The sequence below is a fragment of the Callorhinus ursinus genome, unplaced genomic scaffold, assembly GCF_003265705.2.
Source record: "Callorhinus ursinus isolate GAN/ISIS: 27379988/994484 unplaced genomic scaffold, GSC_fseal_2.0 scaffold1, whole genome shotgun sequence".
In the NCBI taxonomy this organism is placed as follows: Eukaryota; Metazoa; Chordata; class Mammalia; order Carnivora; family Otariidae; genus Callorhinus; species Callorhinus ursinus.
This window is the reverse complement of record NW_027397063.1, coordinates 145635232-145652385: the sequence shown is the minus strand read 5'-3', so window position 1 is coordinate 145652385 and position 17154 is coordinate 145635232. Positions and strand designations below refer to the sequence as shown.

General features: G+C 41.4%; 1 protein-coding gene across 2 annotated transcripts in view; it reads left to right on the top strand.

Moving 5' to 3' along the window:
* Positions 1-519: 519 nt before the first annotated feature.
* PDCD6IP (programmed cell death 6 interacting protein) overlaps positions 520-17154 on the top strand; it is an 84540-nt gene continuing 67905 nt past the window's right edge. For both annotated transcript variants that reach the window (XM_025884649.2, XM_025884648.2), the window contains exons 1-2: positions 520-879; positions 16361-16415. In XM_025884649.2, the coding sequence (XP_025740434.1) occupies positions 671-879; positions 16361-16415 (264 nt within the window). In that variant the 5' untranslated portion in view covers positions 520-670. The remainder of the gene's footprint in view (positions 880-16360; positions 16416-17154) is intronic.

The following is a 17154-nucleotide window of genomic DNA, read 5'->3' as shown; positions in this document are numbered from 1 at the left end:
GACCTGAGCCACCCAGGCGCCCGTCTATTTACCTTGTTTAAATCAGGTTCTTCCATGGGACCCTAATATCCTACATTCCAAGCACCCTGTTGTTTGCATGCTTTGTCCACCTTAGTATCTGTGTCCTTACTTGACTGTAAGCTGCACAATGGCAAGGACTTTGCCTACCAGGCTCACTGTACACTCAGTCCTTGTATACAGCAATCCGTTGAATTAACTACCATAGGTCACAATAACCCTGAGGCTGCAAGGTCTTGGACAGGTCGCGGAAAACTCTCCTAGATGGCAGTAACAGTACTTCACCAGTTGTTCGGACGGAGGAATAGTTACTTTTAATGAGAGCGCTCGGTCCACCCGCTACGGCAGTGAGCAGGAAAGGGAGAATTCCACTTGCGAAAAAAGCCAGCTCCTTACCACGCAGCCCAAGCGGAGCTGGGCCCCGGCGAGCGGCACTGGACCCCCGCACCCCGACTCTCTCACGTGACTTCAGGCGGCGCGCCGAGTGCGCCTGCGCGGGAGCTCCCGGAAGTGGCCGGATCCAAAGCAGCCGCGGAGAGCTCGTCCGTCGGGTTGTCGGTCCGCCGGTCCGCCAGCTGGGTAGTCCGCGCGTCTCCACTCTCGTGGCCGTCCCGCGGTCTGTTTGGCCCGAACGACGGCCGAGGTCCTCGCCATGGCGACGTTTATCTCGGTACAGCTGAAAAAGACCTCGGAGGTGGACCTGGCCAAGCCGCTGGTGAAGTTCATCCAGCAGACGTACCCGAGCGGCGGGGAGGAGCAGGCCCAGTACTGCCGCGCGGCGGAGGAGCTCAGCAAGCTGCGCCGCGCTGCCCTCGGCCGCCCGCTGGACAAGCACGAGGGCGCTCTCGAGACGCTCCTGAGGTGGGCCCGGGGGCGAGCGATGGGGAGGTGGTCTGCGGCCTGCCGCCCCCGCTTCTTCCTCCGCCTTTCCCGCGTCCCTCCCTCGCACCCACGGCCGGACCGGGCCGCCCCGCCCTGGCTTGGCCGGGCGCGTAGGTGTGGTCTGCATTCCTTCCTGGTGAGCAGGAGCGGCCCCGCAGGCCACCACCCACGCTGCCCACTCGTCCTGCCGGCCCGCCCCAGCCCTTGGTCGGCTGGGACTCAGTCCTTCGTATACCTGCGAGGAACGGTCTTGCCACATTTTCCCGGAAATAATTTTCTTCACTTCTTTGGGGTCTCTGAGACTCCACCCTTCCCCCATTTTTGCATCATCGCTAAACTTTCTTGGCCAGGTTTAGATTTCATAATAGTAGTTGCTTGAGGGAAGTGAGAGAAGTGGGCCGCTGGAACAAACGTCACTTGAAATTTTCACTTGAAATGAGCTATCTTCTTAAGTTCATCATAATCAAATGACGGAAAATTCCAGAGGTTCGGAGATTATTTGAAATTAAGCTCCAGTGACAGAACGTTCAAGATAAGTTGCTTAAAATCAGTTTGTTCGCAAGCAGGTATGCACATAAGGGAGTGAATTTGTTATCTTACAAATGCTTATTGAGCTCATGCTGTACTTAATGAGGGTTCTGTTTGTGGTACTTTTCGGATAGGATGACAACATTTTTATAGTACTTTATCGTTAAAAATTTTCTTTTGCCTACTTGGTACGTAAGAACATAACTCTCCTTGTTTCACAGGAGAAACGCTGTATTAGGATGAAAAGAAAACCCAGATTAGTTTGTTCTGGTGTCTCAAAAGTCTAGGAATACTGCTGCTTTAGCTTTAAACATCACTGGAGATCATCTTGTGTTGGTGATGATTCCCTAAATTTAGGTGAGCTTTGTTCCTGTATTGGGAGACATTGTCCCCCGCAGCTCTACTGTGATTACAGTGGTCCCTAATACTCAGGATCTTAAATGAGAGAGTGCTTTTCTCCTTATCTCTGGTGAAAGTCCTTGGGAGGTCTCTGATTGGGTTGACTTATGCCCATTTATGATAGTGGGAAATAGGGGAAATAGGCTAATTAAATTGTCTTTGTCTGAGTCATTCTGCTGGTTTAACTTTTCCATCCCACATGGATCAAAGCGGTATTAATATGGACGGGGGAAGGGCTGGTTCCCCAAAAGGAGTCTACTGAATAGATTCCTCAGAGAGATTATGACCCTTTGGTGTCATTTTTAAAGATATGACTATTGGGTTGCAAAGGTCATTAGTTTGATAACTTAGTATGAGCATTTTGTTAAGGTAACCTAGGAATTCTTAGTCATTTTTTAGAACTAACATACTTTAAAAAAACTCCAAAGTGATTTTTATGCAGACAGGAATAGTATTCAGTGAGGATTTTCCATTAGTAATATTAAGAAACCATGGATGTGGTATAACTAACACTATGGTAACAGTCTTGTTAAGTAGATTAAATTTGGTCCCAACCCTTTAAGGAGCTTGGAGGGTTCAGAGACAATTGGTGCATAGTTTTAAGACTAACAGAAAAGAGGGAGTAGTGGATGGTGGTTGTGATAGGATTCTGCTGTGAACTTTTAAAACTTCATTCATTTTTTCAATCCTTTTATTCTTTTTTCAGGCATAAATGTGAGAACTATTCCTAGGTACTAGGGCTGTTCCGGAGATAGTCTCTTTGAAAGTAACCATGTTTCATCAGTCACTTCTATATTATCCTCTTCTAGCCCATTCATTGAACATCTATATATATTTTTTCACTTCTTGCCCTTCTAGTGTGTTAGGATAACCTAACAGATATACTATAGTCTATTAAATTTTAACATGGAGGTGTATATAAAAGTTCCTTGGGTATGTAAAAATCAAACAGTTGTGATATGTTCATTCAATCAAGCAAGCAGAATATCTTCCTTAATTTTTTTTTTTTTTTAAAGATTTATTTATTTGAGAGAGTGAGAATGAGAGAGAGAGAGTACATGAGAGGGGGGAGGGTGACAGGGAGAAGCAGGCTCCCCGCCGAGCAGGGAGCCCGATGCGGGACTCGATCCCGGGACTCCAGGATCATGACCTGAGCCGAAGGCAGTCGCTCAACCGACTGAGCCACCCAGGCGCCCGTATTCCTTTTTTTTAGTGGAATTTTGGGAGGTAACAGAGAAGGATGTTTATTCAGATCTCTGGTTAACTGGAAGAGAGTTATTGTATTTTTGGCTCTTCACAGTGGTTTTATCAATTTATATTCCCATCAACAGACATATATGAGTTTTTTGTTCCTCCACATCCTTGCGGATTCTTGCTAGTTAATTTAAATTATTGCTTTTTGCGAAATGATGGATGAGTGATGGTATCTTGTTTTCGGCTGCATTGCCCGGATTTCTCTGAGGTAGAGCATCATATATTTATTTACTAGTTTCTTTTTCTGTGAATGGCCTGTTCTTTTTCTTTGCCCGTTTTCTGGGTTGCTTGTTTTTTTTTTTTTCTTACTGATTTTTAGCATTTTTTTTTTTTTTTTTTTTTGTTTTTTTAGCTTTTTTTTTTTTTTATATTTTCTGGTTATTTATCCCTTTTCCCATTATGTATATTGGGAATATTCACACCTGTGTATTGTTTCTTAATTGTGTTTATGATACCGTTTGTCATACAGAAGTCCTTGCAAAATGTTTTATTTTCATAATCGGTAGTTGTAATTTTTTCTTATTCCTAATGTGCATGTGTTACATGTGATTTTCTCCCTCGATCAGATCTGCTAAGGTTTTGGAGCTACCTTTTATTTTTTTAAAGCAAGTCAAGGGGCGCCTGGGTGGCTCAGTTGGTTAAGTGTCTGACTTCGGCTCAGGTTATGATCTCAGGTCCTGGGATGGAGCCCAAAGTCGGGCCCCCTGCTCAGCCTGGAGTCTGCTTATCCTTCTGCCCCCCCCCATGCTCTTTCTCTCTCAAATAAATAAATAAAAATCTTAAGTGTATGTTTTTTGGTTTGTTTTCTGCCTTTGTCATTCACTTTTCTTTTTCCTCTTTTTGTATTGAGTGGTTAGCTTTCCCCCTCTTTTGTTTTTCTAATACATTTTTAGGATTGTATGCTTTTTCTCAGTCTGCTTTTGGCTACATTCATTGGTTTTGATATTAGTATTTTCATTGACATTTATTTTTTTAATAGTTTGTAATTTTAGTTTTGTATTAACTCGAGTCATTTATATAGGTCTTGTAAAAATTCTAAATTTGTCATTCTCTTGTGAGTTAATGTTTAGTTTGTTGTGTTATGGTAGTATCGTTTTCATTTGTAAAAGGTACAGTCGATGGAACTAGTCTTGTAATTTCTGAATTCTTTTTTCAAATGCTAGTGTTTTATAGGTCAGGAAAGAAAATACTGCTGTTCCATTTTACTTCACAACTGTTGCTTACATTCTGATTGTTAATTTGGGGGTGAAGATATTGAGATAATTTTAGCGCTAATGACATTACTACAAATTTGTTATTCAAACCGTGTGGAGGAAATAAAGATACGTAATAGTTGGCTCTTGGTCTCAAAAAGTATCTGTACTTGGCTCAGTAATTTATTCTGCATAGATGAATAAACCTAATTTCTTTCTAAGATTTTATTTTTTGAGAGAGAGCACGCACACGTGCGTGCTTGTGCACGGATGATGGGAAGGGAGAGAATCTCAAAACAGACTGTGCGCTGATTGTGGAGCCCCAGTTGGGGCTCCGTCCAATGACCCTGAGATCATGACCTGAGCTGAAACCAGGAGTCTGAAGCTTAACCAACTGAGCCAGCCAGCCTCCCTTGAATAGACGTAATTTAAAGGAAGATTTCAAATCTGATTTTTCAGTTTTCTATTTCTAATAAAAGAACTTGTTAGGACTGTTTTCATTCTGTGTAACCTTAAAGGAGAATCTTCTGCCCACAGGAGGTTTAAGGCCATACAGTTGACTTTGTGGCAGAATTAGACTAAAATCTTGACCTCTTGACTCCCTGACTAGTTATTTTTTTACTATACTCTGCTGCAGAATACTTCATTAATGATTCTTCATGTGATAAATTGGGTGAAGAAAGAAGTGTGAAAATAAAGTTGCAGAAGGATCTGTTAACTCTGACCAATAAGTGGTCCAGCTCTTTGGATTCTCTTGTTTCTCTCTGGTTGGTGGTCAGGAGTTGCACAGCCCTAAGTAGTGACTGGAGCTGTATAGGTTATGTGAATTTGCATTTCAGTGTCGCTTTGGCTAATGTGGATTGGTTGTTCTCAATCTCCACATGTTCCCCCTAAACTTTAAAACTAAAATTTCTTTCTCTCTCTCTCTTTTTAAAAAGATTTATTTATTTATTTTTGAGGGGGGAGAGAGAGAAAGAAAGAACAGGTACATGCACATTAGTCAAGAACGGGGCAGAAGGAGAGGCTTCAAGCAGTCTCTCTGCAGGGAGCCTAAATACGGGGCTTGATCCCATCACCCATGAGATCACAACCTGAGCTGAAGCCAAGAGTTGAATGCCTAACTGACTGAGCCATCTAGGTGCCCCTAAAACTAGAACTTCTTTTTTTTTTCTTTAAACTTTTGAAGAAAGCTTTATCTTTTTTTTTTCTTTCAAGATTCCATACTTGTCAGAGAGAGAGCAAGCGCACAAGCAGGGGGAGCGGCAGGCAGAGGGAGAAGCAGACTCGCCGCCGAGCAAGGAGCCCGATTCAGGACACGATCCCAGGACCTCAGGATCATGACCTGAGCTGAAGGCAGACCCTTAACCAACTGAGCTACTCAGGTGTCCCTAAAACTAGAATTTCTGATGGGAGTTTATCCTATACCTGTCTTTTGTATATTCAAAGAAATGAATTCATTTCCTAGGGTTCCCCCTGCCCCCATGAACTTTTAAAAACTGAGCCATTGGATATTTGCTCTAAAGTGACTGAGTTTTATAAAATTACCGGAGAACATATAAAGGCACTTCTGAATAGTTGCAGATAATCTGTAGCTACCATTTATGTTACATGTACTATATATCAACACTATTTTAAGTATTTAGTATGTATTGTATCATTTTCCTCATGCTTAAATTAAATGAGGTATCACCTCACATTAGGAAGGGTTTGGAGAGGTTATTTATCACTTGCACTCAGTCACACAGCTTTGAGTTGGAGTTGGGATTCAAACTAAGGGTTATCTGACTTGCAAGCCTGAGCTATTGCCCACTGTGACATTGTACCTCTTAAGCATGATTAGGGTTTTATAATTGACTAAAAAATTACTTATTTCTAAAATATTAAAGGTACAGGGGTGCCTGGGTGGCTCAGTCGTTAAGCGTCTGCCTTCGGCTCAGGTGGTCCTGGGATCGAGCCCTGCATCGGGCTCCCTGCTCCGCGGGAAGCCTGCTTATCCCTCTCCCACTCTCCCTCCTTGTGTTCCCTCTCTCACTGTCTGTCAAATAAATAAAATCTTTAAAAAAAAAATTAAAGGTACATACAGATTCTTTGTAGTATTATTTCCCATAATCAATGCACTTTTTTTTTGCTAACTCTGGTATAGGACACTGGCTTTCCTTCTTCCTACTTGTGGAAAACTTGCAGTGTAGGTCTACTTTGTTAGAGGTATAGCCTAAGCTAGAATCTGCTGATCTAGTAAATCATATTTAAATGATAGAGAGGTGGGTAGATTCTCTTGTTTCTGCTCTTGTTGCCTCTCTAGAAATTTTGAGACCTGAGATTTAGGCTGAATTACAAGGGGTGGTATGATGGAAATATATCGAAGGAATAATTCATTGTATTTGGTGCTGTAGGAACAGCATTTTAACTGCAGTTAGCAATGGTTGCTTTCCTTGAAAAGCATTAGTTGGTGTCTCTTGAGTTTACTCCATGTGAATCAGATATTGTTGATTTCCAATGACTGCCCTCCCATAGTACTTATTTTAAATTACATAACCTGTCCTGAGACAGCTATTTTTGGGGATTCCATCATATAGCTTCTAGTCATTTAAATATAGGCTATAAATGCACTGTTTCCCCACACAACTTAAGTTTTGAGGTTGACCCCAAAAACTTTGAATAGAGTAGGTGTAAAACATCTACTCCTGGGATGGAGCCCAAAGTCGGGCCCCCTGCTCAGCCTGGAGTCTGCTTATCCCTCTGCCCCCCCCATGCTCTTTCTCTCTCAAATAAATAAATAAAAATCTTAAGTGTATGTTTTTTGGTTTGTTTTCTGCCTTTGTCATTCACTTTTCTTTTTCCTCTTTTTGTATTGAGTGGTTAGCTTTCCCCCTCTTTTGTTTTTCTAATACATTTTTAGGATTGTATGCTTTTTCTCAGTCTGCTTTTGGCTACATTCATTGGTTTTGATATTAGTATTTTCATTGACATTTATTTTTTTAATAGTTTGTAATTTTAGTTTTGTATTAACTTGAGTCATTTATATAGGTCTTGTAAAAATTCTAAATTTGTCATTCTCTTGTGAGTTAATGTTTAGTTTGTTGTGTTATGGTAGTATCGTTTTCATTTGGACATGTGGACAGAGGACATTCTGTTTAGCCTTTTCTTTCCTGATCCATTTGCAGAGGAAGTAGCTTTATCTCCTACTACTTCCTTTCCTGCTTGCTTTAGAGCCGAAGTCAGCAGACTAAGGCCTGCCCAGCTGCCTATTTTTGTGTTGTCCATAGCCACCACTCTAGTGGATTAGGGCTGTGAGCCTTGGAGACCTCGCTGGAGTGTTCCATCGACCCCTTTATTCCCAGTGCCTGCCTCCCTGGCCATTGGCTGCACCTCGCTGCTGCCCAGGGTTTGCTCTGGTGCCACCTACACGTTGCAGTGAATGTAGAATCTCAGACTGGGGATTGGTGACTCAGCACGTTGCCTTGTCCCTAGCAGCTGAGCCAGCTGCCCAAGTTGAGATGGCTGGGCTCTCTGGGAGAAGAGAAGGGCGTGCTGGAATTTGGGTGTCACTGGGGCAGAGAGTGAAGCTGATTGCGTTGAGTACTATCTACCCTCCCTCCCCCCCATGGCGCCCTCTCCACCAGACTGGATACTGGACACTCTTCCTTTGGAAATGGCTCCAGCTAATGACCTTGTACCTAGTGTGCTCACCATCTGAGAGGGCCTGACTTAGGTAAAAAGGATATAGGTTAGGCAGGACTTTTCTTTCTTGTTATATAAGGACCTACATTTTATCCTTGATTTTGCCTTTTGCTTGGCAAAGCCTCTGATAGCCCTTCTCAGAAAAAGTTTGTAAATCCCCACTCCATAGCCATAGGAGACTTCTTGCTGTGCCATGAACACCCTCAGGCACACTGCTGCCTTCTGTTGCTTCAGGCCCTTGGTACTTGCTATTCTGTCCTTATGGGCATGTTCTTTAGTAGCTCCTGTTCATTATCAAAACAGAGAATCTTGGGTTTTACTTTTCAGAGATAAGAAGAAAAGTTACTTTTTTTTAAAAAAGATTTTATTTGACAGAGTGAGAGAGGGAACATACGCAGGGGGAGTGGGAGGGGGAGAAGCAGGCTTCCTGCTGAGCAGGGAGGGGATCATGACCTGAGCCCAAGGCAGACGCTTTAACGACTGAGCCACCCAGGTGCCCTGAAAAAAAGTTACTTTTAAAAAAACTTTGCATTTTACTGATTGATTTGTTTGGGGTAGCAATAAAATAGTGAGCAAACAGACCGAGTCTCTGCTGTCAGGCAGCTTAGAATCCTTTGAGAGAAAAGACGTTAAACATAATTCCACACTGTGCTAAGTTCTATGAAGGAAGAGTTCAGAGGCCTAAGAGATTATAAAGGGAGAGGGGAACTAATTTAAAACAAGAGTTAGATAGACTGCCCGTATCACTTCTTTTTTTTTCTATATATTTTTAAAGATTTTATCTTATTTTTTAAGATTTATTTGAGAATGAGAGGGTGTGTGTGCACATGAGTGGGGGGAGGGGCAGTGGGAGAGAATCTTTTAAGCAGGCTCCATGATGAACAGGGAGCCCAGTGCAGGGCTTGGTCCCATGACCCATGAGATCATGACCCGACCGAAACCAAGAGTTGGAAGCTTAACCGACTGAGCCACCCAGGCACCCCTGCTCCACTTCTGCCACCTGTGTGGAACGACGTGGTCCATGCTACCGTCATCTCTCGACTGGATTACAGTAATAGCTTCCTGACTGATTTCTCTTCTGCTCTTGCACAAGTGCAAGTCCGTTTTCCACTCAGCAGCCATGGATGGTGACTCTGAAAATAGGTTAGCTCATGTTACTCTTTTCTCCAAACTCTCTGATGGGTCCCCTTCCTACTCTGTATAGTAGAAGCCAAAAGCCTTAGAGTTGTACTCAAGGCATCATTAGTACTTTGATTTCATCTCCTTCTGTTTTCTCCAGTGCTTGTTCTGTGACCTTACTGGCCTCCTTGCCATGGCAGGATATTTTCAGGCATACTCTTGTCCCAGCTTCTTGGCACTTGATCTTCCCTTGACTGGTAATGCTTTTATCTCACTTATCTGCTTGCCTCATCACATCACCTCCTTCATGCCTTTTCTGTTATTCATGATGTTTTAAATTATTAAATTTTTTACTTCTATATATAGTCAAGTGACCACATGTAGTGATTTAAGACTACAGTCTTCTCACATCACCCTGTATAACACCTTGTCCTTCTTTTTCTCCATAGCACTTATTATCTACTATACTATATTTTTATTTTTTTATTTTTTAGGATTTTATTTATTATAGAGCATGAGGGAGAGAGCACGAGCAGGGGAAGGGGCAGAAGGAGAGGGAGAAGCAGACTCCCCACTGAGCAGGGAACCCGACAACGTGGGGCTTGGTCTCAGGACCCTGGAATCATGACCTGAGCCATAGGCAGATGCTTAACCAACTGAGCCACCCAGGCACCACCCTTATGCTATATTTTTCTTAGCTGTCTTGTCTCACCCTCTAAAAGTAAGCTTTACAAGGGCTCAAAATTTTAAATGTTTATTTACTGCTGAATTTCTATGTCTTAGAACTGTGTTTGGTGCATAGTAAATTCTTAGTATATATTTGTTGAATGGATGAGTGAATGAATGAGGGAAGACGTTTTCAAAGATTTATGCATTCATTTGAGAGAGAGGGCGCCTGAGCTGAGTGGGGGAGGGGCAGAGGGAAAGAATCTCAAGTGGCCTAAGTATACCTTGATCTCATGATGCTGACTGAGATCATGACCTGAGCTGAAATCAAGAGTTGGACGCTTAACCGACTGAGCCACCGAGGCGCTCCGAGGGAAGACTTTTTTGATGATATATCAGCCTGGATAAGAAAAGTGGAGAATTGTGATGGGAAAAGTTTCCAGAGAAAAAAAATTTCCAGGGTGAAGTCCCTAAGCCAGGGGAGAGCATAGACTAATGACTAAAATGTGTAGTGAATATTCTCAGATGAGGCTGGAGAGTTAAATGATGGCTAGATAATGCCAGAACTTGTCAAAAATTTTGTATGTAATTTTAAGTATAATAGGAATCCATTAAAGGGTTTAAGCATTTAATACTTCAGAGTTCATTTTTTTTTCAGAGTTCATTTTTTAAGTACAAGAATACTCTCCTACATAACCACAGTACAACTTTCAAAATCAGGAAATTAACATTGATTGAATATTATCATTTAATCCATAAAACACATTCAGATTTTGCTGATTCTCCCAATAATGTTGTTAGGCACTGAGTAATGTACAGATTTGGGATCTAGTCCAGGATCCTGCGTTGCATTCAGTTGGCTCTTTAGTGTCCTTCAGTCTGGAACAGTTCTTCCATTTCCCCTTGTTTTTCACAACCTTGACATTTTTAAAAGGTACAGGCTAGTTTCTTTGTAGACTGTCCCTCAGGGTTTGTCTTATATTTTCTTGTGATTTATGCATTTTTGGGCAGTACTACCACCAAAGTACAGCTGTTTTGTGTGTGTGTGTGTGTGTGTGTGTGTGTGAACACAGTGTGTGCGTGTGCTCGTGCATGCATGTCAGGAAGAACTTGAAGTTGATTTGTCCTATGCTGTTAACATGTAACTTTTATCACTTGGTCAGGGTGATGTCTGCCAGTTTTCTTGACCTTACAGCTAATAAGTATGTTGAACTAAATAATTAGTACTTTGTAGGGAGATACTTTGAGTCTTTGTAATACCCTCTTTCCATTATATTTTTTTGCTTTAGCATCCATTGATGTATCTTACCTGAAATAGATACTATATTCAGAAAGGTGCCAAATGCTTCTTTTTCTAACTCTGTTTTATATTCTAGTGTTATTAGTTGGCATTGTACAGTAGGGTAGTCTTTCCCTGTTCATGCATTTATTTTATGTGCTTTAGATTGGTGTTCTTATTTTCCTCAATGGGTTATGATTTGTTATTTTATTTAAATTTTTTTGGACTTGGCTAGCAGGAGCCCCTTAAAGCTAGTTCTTGTGTCTTTGACAAGTTCTCATTTTTTGAGTACTTCCTTAACTATCTGACATAGCAAGATGTTTTAGGCTTGAATTTTGAATTTTCTTGGTCTCAGCCAGAGCGTTACTCATTTGGGGTCTAGGTGTGCTTATTGCTACTGAAGTGTTATTGCTTCTAGGCCCTCTCAGTATATACAGTTAGGAAATACACTCACACACACATTTATACCTGTTTTTGTATTTCTCCACTATATTAAAAAAATAATTTCACACTGATACCTCCAATTCCAGGCAGAAGCCACAGAATTTATTCTAGCCATCTTTCTTTCCGTATTTGTAACTCCTTTCTCTGATAGTTAGAAACAGCCTACATTCCCTTCAGTGTATTTAATTTAATTGTTTAATTCTTTCTGTTCATAACCAAACTCATGGCCAAGAACTTTGTCTCAGATGTGTTGCCCCTCCCCCTGAAAAATTTACGTTAGAAACAGTTATTGGAATGATAGCTCTGAGGAGGGGTGGGGTGGAGGGAGGAGATAATAGGGAAAGGAGGAAAGATTACAGGCCAGTTAGAAGGCTTGGCCTTGGATACTCCTAACCCTCCTTGCTAGCTCGAAGGTCAGCCTGATGAGGGAGAAGACTGCTTCATGTTTGATGATTGTTCTGGCTGCTGTGTGGAGAATAGATTGAAAAGAATGAGAAAGGGCACCTGGGTGGCTCAGTTGGTTAAGCGTCTGCCTTGGGCTCAGGTCATGATCCTGGGGTCCTGGGATCAAGCCCTGCATTGGGCTCCCTGCTCAGCGGGGAGTCCGCTTCTCTCTCTCCCTCTGCCCCACACCCAGCCCCCACACATGCTTTCTCTCTCAAATAAATAAAATTAAAAAAAAGAGAAAGGACTCAAAGGAGACAGGGAGGTTGGCTGGCAGACTTTTTTGATTAGTCTACTTTAAAGGGAGGGTAGAAGGTTTTTTTTGGTTTTTAGGTTTTTTGGGGGGGCTTAAAGATTTTATTTATTTGAGAGAGAGAGGGACAGAGTTGAGTGTGAGCACGGGAGGGGGAGGGGCAGAGGGAGAGGGAGAGGGAGAAGCAGACTCCCTGCTGAGCAGGGAGCTCACTGTGGGGCTCCTCCAGGACCCTGAGATCATGACCTGAGCTGAAGGCAGACATTTAACTGAGCCACCTAGGCACCCCGTTAATTAATTCCAGTATAGTTAACATACAGTGTTGTGTTAGTTTAAAGTGTGCAATATAGAGATTCGACATTTCTGTACATTACTCAGTGCTCATCAAGATAAGTGTACTCTTAATGGGGAAAAACTGAGAGCTTTTCCCCCAAGGTCAGGAACATGGCAAGGATGGCCACTCTCACCACGTTCATTCAACATAGTACTGGAAGTCCTAGCCACAGTAGTCTACAACAAAAAGATATAAAAGGCATCCAAATCAGTAAGGAAGAAGTAAAACTTTTAACTATTTGCAGGTGACGTGATACCATATATAGAAAACCTGGATGTCTCCGCTAAAAACCTGCTTATAACTGATAAACAAATTCAGTAAAATCACAGGATACAAAATCAATGTACAGAAATCTGTTGCATTTCTATACACCAGTAATGAAGCAGAAGAAAGAGAAATTAAGAAAACAGTCCTATTTACATTTGCACCAAAAATAATAAGATACCCAGGAATAAACCCAACCAAAAAGGTGCAAGACTTGTATTCTGAAAACTGACGAAAGAAATTGAAGACGACACAAAGAAATGGGAAAAAATTCCATGTTCATGGATTGGAAGAACAAATATTGTTAAAATGTGTATACTTCCCAAAGCAATCTACACATTTATTGTAATTCCTACCAAAATACCAAGAGCAGTTTTCACAGAACTAGAACAAACAGTCCTAAAATTTGTATGGAACCACAAAAGACGGCAAATAGCCAAGGCAATTTTGGAAAAAACAAAGCAAAGCTGAAGGCATCACAATTCTGGACTTAAAGTTATATTACAAAGCTGTAATGAAACAGTATGGTACTGGCACAAAATAGATACATAGATCAATAGAACAGAATAGAAAATTCAGAAGTGAGCCCACAATTATATAGTCCATCTTCGACAAAGCAGGACAGAATATCAAATGAGAAAAAGTCTCTTCAACAGATGATGTTGGGAAAACTGGACCACTTTCTTACACCATACACAAAAATAAATTCAAAATGGATTTAAGGGGGGGTGCCTAGGTGGTGCAGTTGGTTGAGCATTCGACTCTTGGTTTCAGCTTGGTGGTGATCTTGGGGGCTCTGCGCTCAGCTTGGAGTCTCCTTGGGGTTGTCTCTTCCCCTGTCCCTCCCCTCCACATACTCTCTCTCTCTCTCTCTCACGCTCTAAAATGGGTAAATAAATCTTTAAAAAAATGGATTAAGGACCTAAATGTGGATGTGAAACCAAAAGATCCTAGAAGAGAGCACAGGCAGTAACTTTTCTGACATTAGCCATAGCAACATTTTTCTAGATGTCTCCTGGGGCAAGGGAAGCAAAAGCAAAAATAAATGATTGGGATTAATCAAACTAAAAAGGTTCTGCCCAGTGAAGGAAACAGTCAACAAAACTAAACGATAATCGATGGATTGGGAGAAGATACTTGCAAATGACATATCCAATGAAGGGTAAGTATGCAAAATGTATAAAGAATTTATTCTTAACACTCCAAAAACAATCCAGTTAAAAAATGGGCAAAAGATACGGTGGTCAACAGACACATGAAAAGATACTCGACATCACACATTAAGGAAATGCAAATCAAAACTATGAGTGGTGCCTGTGTGGCTCTGTTGGTTTAGTGGCCCACTCTTGATTTTGGCTCAGGTCATGATCTTGGGGTCCTGGGATCGAGCCCTGTGACTGGCTCCCTGCTCAGTGGGAAGTTTGCTTTTCTCCTCCCTCTGCCCCTCCCCTGCTTGGGCTTGCACGTGTGCACACACTCTCAATCTTTAGAAAGAAAAACTATGATGAGATACCACTTCACACCTGTTAGAATGGCTAAAATAAAAAACAAGGAACAACGTGTTGGTGAGGATGTGGAGAAAAAGGAACCCTTGTGTACTGTTGGTACAAACTGGTGCAACCACTGTGGAAGACAGTATGGAGGTTCCTCAAAAAAATAAAAATAGGGGTGCTTGGGTGACTCAGTTGGTTAAGTGTCCCACTCTTGATTTTGGCTCAGGTCATGAGATCAAGCCCTTTGTTGGACTCTTCACTGGGCATGGAGCCTGCTTAAGATTCTCTCTCCTGGGGTGCCTGGGTAGCTCAGTTGTTAAGTGTCTGCCTTCAGCTCAGGTCATGATCCCAGGGTCCTGGGATCCAGCCCCTCATCCGGCTCCCTGCTCTGCAGGAAGCCTGCTTTTCCCTCTCCCACTCCCCCTGCTTGTGTTCCCTCTCTTCGCTTTGTCTCTCTTTGTCAAATAAATAAATAAAATCTTAAAAAAAAAAAGATTCTTTGTCCCTCTGCTTCTAATCCCCTCACTGGGGGAAAAAAAAAGACCTGTCTTTTGATGCAGTAATTCCACTACTGGTTATTTACCCAAAGAATATGAAAACACTAAAACATTATTTACAGTAGCCAAATTATGGAAGTAGCCCAACTGTTCATTGATAGATGAATGGATAAAGAAGACACACACACACACACACACACACACACACACACACGCAATGGAATATTGCTCAGCCATAAAAAATGAAATCTTGCCATTTGCAACAACATGGATGGATCTAGAGGGTATAATGGTAAGCAAAATAAGTCAGACAAACACAAATATCATATGATTTCACTCGTATGTGGAATTTGAGAAACAATAAACAAACAAAAAAGAGACAAACCAAAAAGCAGACTCTTAATTGTAGAGAATAAACTGATGGTTACCAGAAGGTAGGTAGGTGGAGAAATGTGTGAAGTAGGTGAAGGGGATAGAGCACACTTATCTTTTTCTTTAAAGTTTTTAATTCCAGTTAACATACAGTGTTGGTTTCAGGTATACAATATAGTGATTCAGCAATTCCATACATCACCCTGTGCTCATCACAAGTGCACTCCTTAATCCCCATCACCTTTGTCACCTGTCCCCCACTATCTCCCCCCAAGAAAGTGATCCAGTTTTATTCTTTTTGCATAGTTTGCAAAACTATCCAGTTTTCCCGACACCATTTGTTGAAGAAATTCTTTTTTTCTTTAAGATGTTATTTATTTGAGATAGCAAGTGAGAGAGCGAGCACAAGTGGGGGAGGGGGAGAGGGAGAAGCAGGGAGCCTGATGTGGGGCTCGATCCCAGGACCCCAGGATCATGACCTGAGCTGAAGGCAGACACTTAACTGATTGAGCCACCCAGGCACCCCAGAAATTGTCTTTTTTCCATTGGATATTCTTGCCTCCATTGTTGAAGATTAACTGACCAATATAATCATGGGTTTATTTCTGGGGAGGGTAGAAGCTTTGATGAACAGTGGTGGAGAGGGACAGAAGTGGATATAACCAAAGCATATCTGAAAGTTAGTAAACCGTTTTTAAATAGGAGTTTAGGGGCATGTGGGTGGCTCGGTTGGGCATCCAACTGTTGATTTTGGCTCAGGTCATGATCTCATGATCTCAGGGTCACGGGATCAGGCCCTGCTTTGGGCTCTGGGCTCAGTGAGGAGTCTGCCCCCTCCCCCCCTGCTCATATGCACTCTGGAATAAATAAATCTTTAAAAAAATATTTTACCAGAGATACTAATTTACCCAATGGATATAAACAGTTACCTTAATAAATAGTATTTTAAGAAATACATTGGTCCTGGCAGATGTTAGTTTGCTTTTAGACAATTATACTCGATAAGTATTTTTCTTTGTGGTGAGTATGAGTCTTTTGTTCACATTTTTTTTATTGCATGCATTTTAGATTCTGATTTATGCATTGAAAGGTTGTGTTTATTAACTTTAAAATGAATTTGATTTGTGGGCCACTCAAAAGTAAGCATGAATAATTTTCGTGTACTCTTAAACCAGTTGTATATATATAAATGTGTATAATATTTAGCTCTGGTAATTATAAATTTTCTTCTGTTTTTTAGATATTATGATCAGATTTGTTCCATTGAACCCAAATTCCCATTCTCTGAAAATCAAGTAAGTCATTAATTTTAATTTGTTTTAAAGTTGTATAATAATGGTAAACTTTCCTCCCATACATGGTATCACTTTACTATTTTTATATTTTTATGAGACCTTTTGATACAAATTAGAAGCTTGTAAGCCCATCTGATAAAAATCAGATTGTCTTTTTGAAAAGCGTCTTGGAATTCTTTTGCTGCCATTGTTAGTCACTTCTGGGTTTATGTAGAGCATTGGGCTGCATTTTTTTTCCCTGCATTTTATATCAGTATGATCTGTTCACTGATTAACATAATCTATGATGTCCTTCTCTTTGGCTTTTACAGAATTAAGAAGGAAACTATAATTGAAGTATTAGTCTCAGTTTATGTTTTTAAAATTTGACACATTATATTTGCATATGAAGTTGCAAGTGCTGATATGATTAGGTGTTACACTATAAGAATGTTTGCTTTCGGGGCGCCTGGGTGGCTCAGTCGGTTAAGCGGCTGCCTTCGGCTCAGGTCTTGATCTCAGGGTCCTGGGATCGAGCCCCATGTCTGGCTCCCTGCTCGGCAGAGAGCCTGCTTCTCCCTCTCCCTCTGCCTACTTGTGCTCTCTATCTCTCTGTCAAATAAATAAAATCTTTGAAAAAAAAAAGTTTGCTTTCTCTTAAAGGCTAGGTATTGGAAATGCTGACGATTTCTTACAGTTTTATTTGAGAGACTTGTTAAACAAGTTTTTAGTTTGCGTGACATTTCTGAGTTTTAAAATA